General features: G+C 35.8%; 1 protein-coding gene across 1 annotated transcript; it reads left to right on the forward strand.

Moving 5' to 3' along the window:
- The first annotated feature begins 328 nt into the window (after positions 1-328).
- Positions 329-4,442, forward strand: LOC140009502 (cytochrome P450 81Q32-like). Its single transcript, XM_072055233.1, has 2 exons — positions 329-1,299; positions 3,655-4,442. The coding sequence occupies exons 1-2, from the start codon at positions 427-429 to the stop codon at positions 4,276-4,278; spliced, it is 1,497 nt and encodes a 498-aa protein (XP_071911334.1). The 5' UTR covers positions 329-426; the 3' UTR covers positions 4,279-4,442.
- Positions 4,443-7,941: the final 3,499 nt, after the last annotated feature.

Consider the following 7,941-nt stretch of genomic DNA (forward strand, 5'->3'; position numbering starts at 1 on the left):
TCAAGTTAAGTGGTAATTATGGAAACATTTACTTGTTGGTTGGTCAAAAATCAAATTCCTTAATCTATGTGCAAAGTTATACATGACAAGTCAAATGAGACGGATCGAGTATTATGTGTTTTAATGATGTCATCTTAGTACCTAGATTTGTTGGCTTATTGTCCATATTTTTTGAATTAATGTTGTAACTTTCAGTAAGAGAGAGATTTTGAACCAAAATCTCTTACTTATGGTTCTCCCGTCTTATCATCTAACCCGACCCGACCCATCCCACCCCCTATTTATTGAATTAATATTGATTGATGCTCATGTATGAAACAACTGATACTGGTGATCAGAGAGTGGCCAAATGCAAAATTACTACACTGCATATAAAGTCAACGACAAACATCTTTCTCCTTGCTTCTTGCCTCTTGAGCCTTGATCATGGAGTTACTCTACACCATTCTAGGTCTCTTCATATTCTTGATTGCTGTAAAGTATCAGTATCTCCGAAAAAAGAACAGAAAACTGCGGCCTCCAAGTCCTCCAGCTCTTCCAATTTTGGGCCATCTTCACCTTGTGAAGACTGCCCCTCACCTTGCCCTGCAAAAGCTCTCCATCAAATATGGTCCCCTGATTTCCCTTCATTTTGGGATTCGTCCTTTCCTTGTCGTTTCCTCACCATCTCTTGCAGAGGAATGCTTAACCAAGACGAATGATATTATTTTCGCGAACCGGCCTGAGTCAGTTTCCAGTAAATACCTTGGCTACAACTCAACTATTCTCATACTCTCCCCTTATGGAGATCACTGGCGAAATCTCCGCAGAGTCACAACCATCCATATGTTTTCTTCGATTCAACTCCAGCGTTTATCCTCCATCTGGACCGAAGAAATCCATTTCATCATCAAAAAATTGTTTTCAAATAACTCTGATGAGAAAACCTGGAAAGTTAAGGACATGAGTTCTTTGTTCCGGGATTTATTATTCAACGTGATAACGAAAATAGTTGCTGGAAAACGATGGCCATCTGATCAGCCAGGTGATATATTTTCACCGCGACCAATCACTAATCTTTGTGATTATATTCCAATCTTGAGGTGGATTGGCTATGGAGGGTTGGAGAAAGGTGTAATCAGTTTGCACCAGAAGAGGGACGAGTTTCTTCAGGGCCTGATTGATCAAACACGTAAAGAGGAAGCAGAAGACGGTTCTTGTCCGACAGTGAGAAGGAAAACAATTATTCAAGAATTGCTATCTCTACAAGAAGCAGAACCCGAATACTACACTGATGAAATTGTTAAAGGAATTATACAAGTAAGTCTCTTCTACTTGAATCTCTTTTACAAATTGGTCTATAATTCATTGGAACAGGGTATCTCACCCACGTAGCAGCAGCACAATTTGTCTAGCCATACTTAGTGGTAGGGCTAAGACTAGAGGTGCGGGATGCAGTGCTTGTGTGGTGCTGATGCAACCGCATGCTTTTCACGGTTCAAATTGGATCACATTAGCTCGATTCCATCTGAATTTTGAAATGATCAAATCAAATCGTAGCTTGATGTTGTGGTCTAATCTGAGCTGTAGAAAACTCCTCCGACTGCATATAGGCATCGGATCTAGCGGTGGCGAGTGTGGAAATGGTGTGACTATCTTCAGTGTTGGTGTCTAGATAAGGAATTTAGTCAAAGTCTTTTCAAAAAATTGGTTTTCAAGAATTTAGTACACGTGATTTCAACATTAAATATGTCAGTATCTATTGGTGACGGGTGAGCTGGCTTCAAGTCAATCAGATTAGATGATGAGACATTAACCATGACACTTGTGGCTGGGTTTAAGTCAACGCTGGAGGCTGTGAGATAGTTTTCAATGCTCTTTTTGAAAAATATACAGAAAAATGTGCACAAATCTAAAAATTAATCACGTACAACTCAAACCACGTCAGCTAGGAAATTTTTGGACTTTTTTTAAGAAAAAAACTATCAATTACTAAAGACATTTTTAAAATGTGTTCATTTGAGTACAGGTATTTAAGGGTTAAATGCATAAAACTCCTCTGAACAAGTACATTAATTGCACTTTACACTCTAAAGTATTTTAATAGGCACTTTGCACCTTTGGTTAACTAAAAAATTACATGAAATTAATTTCATCCAAATAATTGATGAAATGATTAATTATCCTCCATTAAAACTTAAGTGATAAAAATACAAATTTGGTGGGGAAGATTACTAATTTAAATAGACTAATTTTCACTTTATGTCAAAATGTCTAATTGTTAACACATAAAAAATTGATTTGAATGAGGATTAAGACTATTGGGGTCAAAATGGGGGCAAAATATAGAAATATTGAGTGATTACTCTTGCAATTTTTAAAATCTCATAATTTTCTTCAACACATCATAATGTAGTAAATTTTCATTTGAAATATTCACAAGCATAAAATAGGAGTAGAACCCAAAAACTTGCATATGAATTTAGCACAATAATTGCAATAAAATTTCAATACCGAACCAATATTAGAAGCCATATATTAGGAAACAAAATACTGGGCTAAAAAAATTTAATAAAACACCTAAATTATTTACTTTTCCTTGACAACAACCTTTTCTTACCTAGGCTAACTTGAACTACGTAGTGAAATAAGGTTGATGAGATTCTTGAATTGAATCTATTCCTTTTCTTGTTTTTTTCCTACTTCTTTTGTTTTAATTGTCATTCAAAGTGATCATATTTTTATTGTTATATGTTTCCAATTAGAAATTTATTTTGAAGTGAAAATTAATCCATTTAAAGTGACAATTTTTTTCTACCAAAAGGGTATTTTTGTCACTTAAAAGCTTTTAATGGAGGAAAAATAGGTCATTTCATCAATTATTTAGATGGAGTTAATTTTCTCATTATTTTATAGTTGACTAAGGGTGCAAAGTGCCTATTAAAATAGTTTAGAGTACAAAATGCAACTCGTGTAATGGTTCGTCGGGCTTTTCTTCATTTCACACCCTATCTAATTTTGGCTTTTCAGTTTATACTCTGAACTATGAATTGTGATACTTAAGTATAATGTACTATCAATTTTAGGGCACATCGTCCAAATAAGATAAAATCAATTAATTCTTTTAGCAACTTTAGAATCAAATACTTTAATACCCCTAAACGAATTAGAGAATTTGGACAAACAACAAATTAAGGATACTTGACGCCTTCTAAACTAACTATAGAAAAAGTTATTTGGATTTGACCAATGGGCCAACAAAAGAACAAGATACTGAAGTTCTAAATTTAGCAATTTAGAGAGTAACAAGCAAATTGGTGATAATTTAGGAGTGCATATTGGCAATAACCCAAAAAAAGTAGTTCCTTCATGCCTCTACATATAATTGAGGTCTATAGATATCAAATGCCATAATATATAGTTCCCTCATGCCAGAATAGGGGTTCATTTTTTCGAATATCACATGTAATTGTCATATTTCGCTTGAACCTTCTTATGTGACTAGTGGACATTCATCTGCGAGCAATGTCAAAAGTGTAAATTATTGATTCATGATCTATAGCAAGAGAAATGACATTATTTGTCAACAACTTGATTCTAAAAACTAATTCATATTCTTTTCTTATCCATTCAAAAAGTTGCATTGAATTTGACTGTACATTACTTCTTGTGTAGATAATGTTGTCAGGCGGAACCCATACTACATCACAGACAATGGAGTGGGCATTGTCCAGCCTATTAAATCACCCTAATGTACTGCAAAAGGCAAGAGATGAACTAGAAAAAATGCAGCCTGGCCATCTGCTAAATGATTCGGATATCTCCAAATTGCCTTATTTACGCTGCATTATCAACGAAACACTAAGGTTATTTCCTGCGGCACCGACTCTTGTGCCTCATTTCTCATCTGAGGATTGCACCATAGGAGGCTACGAGGTTCCTAAAGGTACAACTTTGTTAGTGAATGTTTGGGCCATTCACAGGGACCCCAATCTTTGGGAAGAGCCCAACAAGTTTAAGCCAGAAAGATTTGAAGGAATGGATGAGAGAGGGTGGAATGAAGGGTTCAAATTTCTTCCATTTGGAAAAGGCCGGAGAATTTGCCCAGGAGCTGCCATGGCCATAAGGTTGGTCGGGTTGACATTGGGCACCTTGATTCAATTCTTTGATTGGGAAAGAGTTGGGCCTGAAATGGTGGATTTGGAAGAAAATCAAGGATCGACTTTGGGTAAGGCCAAGCCTTTGGAGGCATGTTACAAGCCGCGCCCATCTATGATCAAAACAATTTCTCAGCTTTAAGTTAGATGTGTTGTTCTATTAAGATAAATTGGGATTTCTTTTTTTTTTTTGAACTTAAATATCCAGAAATAATTGTCTGTTCTTTGGTTTTGAGCACCTCTTACAATTTCAGATTTGTAGTTGTAACTTTCTTTCAATACAAGTTAATGCTCAAATTATACAAACTCAAGTATTTTACGTGGAAATGTGGAACATTAAATTATTCCAATTCTACATTATGGAGATGGAGATGGAAAGCACAACCCCACAAGCCTAATTAGGCGACTTATTTATTCACCAATCTAATTGCACACCAGGGAGCCTGAAAACGGTGTGAAGAACCAAAACGAAATAATCATTATACCAGTACAGTAGTAGCACTGCTTTTAAATTGAATATCTTAGTTTGCCCTAATTGCAGAATTCAAAGAATAAGAGTTGCACGTAACAATGACTGGAGAAAACTGGGATCCATGGTGACCCTAATGTTTGGGAAGAAGCAAACAAGTTTAAGCCGGAAAAATTTGAAGGGATTTATGATGAAGGGGGATGCAATGAAGGGTACAATTTCTTCCATTTGGAAAAGGGAAGAGAGCTTGTCCAGGAGCTGCTTTGGCTATGAAGTTAGTTGCATTGTCATTCATGGTTTGTTGTCACGGGTCGCGGTCGCGGTTGTTTCACATCTATCACGGCATATCGGTTAAATAACAGGTGATACGCACATTATAGCACATAAAAATTTTCAAAAAAATTGAAAAAATTACTAAAATTAGAAAAAACCAAAAAAGGCACAATCTAAAAAAATATCCAATTCAGATATATTGGCCTATACCATGCATCATGGATATAGTATTATCCACGATTCGACAATTGGTATCGTATCGGTCTCCTCCGTTCTAATTACGACTCGACTAATTCGCATTGTAATCGGCCGACATTGCTAACCATGTTGCCATTGGGCACTTTTATTTAATGCTTTGAGTGGGAAAGAGTAGGGCTGACAGGTTGTCAGCCTGTGCAATAATAAAAACCTGCTCAACTAAAGTTAATTTTTGTAGATAGTGATAAGTAGGGTTGAATCCACAGGGATTGGGTGTAACTGCTTCTTTTCAAATTCACAGTAATCAGAGGGTGTTTTTGTGTGGAAAGTGCCAATCAAATAAATTCAAATAAAATCTAAGAAACTACTAAAAATTAAATAACAATTCACTAAACTCAAGGCAATAATAATTAAAGGTCTAGCCAAAAAATAACTTCAGCAATGGTTCACCTAATCGATCATCGATGCACCAGCAATTCCAATTATTTATTAATAAATAGGTTATAATTGCCAAACAAGCGATGACAGTCAATCCCTCCTTACTGTGTCGGTGATTAAGGTACGCCCGTTAACCACTACTCTAATTGAGAAATAATCCTAGGTACGCTCGTAAGATTTAATTCCCCAATTGCCTTATGTATTAGAGGAGCCCTATTCTAAACAAATAACGTACTACTAGAGTTATTTCAGATTAGCCCGCATATCCCCCTAACACAAATCTAATCATGTCAGTTGTCACCAGTTCAAGGCAATTAAACAATTACGGATTTAATGCCCTAATTGACAATACATTATCAAGTTAACTAATTATTCGAATCTAAGACAATCAATTAATTAAATAATCATAAATACTGCAATCACGGAATATGCGAATACCAATAAATAAAAGAAAAAGATAAAATTAAATTGATGTCACAATTTTAGCCGACCCAAAGCATCCGTTGTTTCTTAACTAGAAAAGGGGATTTAGTTCATCCCTAACACGAGAGACCCACGCAAATATCCAGAAGTAATTGCGGCCATGGTCTCCGATTTAGAGAGCTCGATTTGAATCATGAAATGAAAAGCTAAACTACAAAACTGATTGTCCCTAGAAAAGCTAAACTCATTGTTCCTGATATCCGCAAGGAGCCACTACTCAAAGACAGGAAACGGAAAAGTCAAAAGTAAGTCCCCCCAATTTTGCTCTTGACATACGTGGGGCATAGCTCCTCAAAAGAAAACCAAAGGAAGAATCAAAAGCTATCTATCCAAAGTAGTGCTAATCCTCTGCAATTCTAATTCTAATTCCTATCTAAGTAGCGTACTGCTACTGTGCGGCGTCCGCCGCCCGAAGAAGAAGACTCCTATCTTTTTTTTCTTTTTAATGCTGTCTTCGGCCCAATTACCAAGAAGGGTCACGGTTTGATATTCCAAAAATGTCCCTGGATGCCTGCTACTTGAACTCTTTCCTGATAACTGCCAAATTGGTACTTGTTATGTTATTTTTGTTCTACTCCCTAAAATAAATGCAAATTGTAAAAAATGAGTAGAATCTAACAATTAATTCACATCGGGTCAGGTAATAGGGGAAATTAATAATGAAATAAATATAAAATTGCAATCTATCAATTCCCCCCACACCTAAACCATACTTATCCTCAAGCATGAGAACAACAAACAAGCACCAATATTTGACAATGGCTATTGCTCCATCTATCTTATTGCCAAGATACCAAGAGAAACATATATCAAACACCAGTGATCAAAATCCGAGAAACATCGCTTCGATTAGGTTCTAAACCACAAACTCCTTCAATTCCAAGTTAACTGATCTAAGAAAAATGAATGATGCATAGCATTTATCAGCAAATGGTCCAAATATTAACCAAAATTTCCACATTGAATTTATAAATCGACAAGCTGACTTCTATCACACACTAACACAACCTACACTTTTTTCACGTTTTCTATTATTTATTTTTTCCTTTTATTTTTATTTTTTTCTTTTATTTATTTATTTATTTTAAGATAGCACAAAAGACTTAGTCTCTAACCATTGGAACCTTTTGATGCGAATTCCGACATTTTTTAGATGAAGGAACCCGGTTACTCAACTCCTATCGTTATACGACCACGTACTCATAGAAATTACTATTTTTTTATGCGAGAATCGACACTTTTGATGAAAATTCCCGGTTACTCAGTAGTAACAAATAGCGGAGTACAGTCCACCTTATTCACAGCCAAATAGCACAATAATGCAAAATAACAACGCTAAAAACAAAAATAGGAGCAGCTAGCCTCATTATTGCCAAACATGGAAAACTAAAATCAATATTGGACCAATTCACATTAAAATACCAGCAGTCATTCTCTATGCTTAAAAGAGTTAACAAAGAAATCAAAAGAGTCAAGCAATCACTGATATTCACCAAAGAGATGTTTTGGACTCAATCACATTAACTCGATACACTTTTATTATTAAAATTTGGCAAGAGTAGATTTAGAGTCAACAATCCAACATCAAACTTTGACATTCACATGAGAGCTAATCACTAAAAAGAAAGAAGGAGACTGAATGAAAATAAACAAATAACAAACTAAAAATAAAAGAAAAACATCTAAAAACTAAAACTAGAAACACTAGCGTCACAGCTATCCAATCCCCCCCACACCTAAATCCGACATTGTCCCCAATGGAGATTATAAGGCAAGTAAAGCGAAGAGAATAACGAAACTTCCCTCGCGAGTGGCTAAGGGATAGGCGGGAACGGTGAAGGGAAACCGATGTGATAGAAGTACGCAGCCAAGTCCTGAGACATCTTAACTCAATTCAACCAACAAATGCAACACAATTCAAACGTCACAGGACCCCCAATTCAA

The sequence above is a fragment of the Coffea arabica genome, chromosome 1c (assembly GCF_036785885.1).
Source record: "Coffea arabica cultivar ET-39 chromosome 1c, Coffea Arabica ET-39 HiFi, whole genome shotgun sequence".
NCBI lineage: Eukaryota > Viridiplantae > Streptophyta > Magnoliopsida > Gentianales > Rubiaceae > Coffea > Coffea arabica.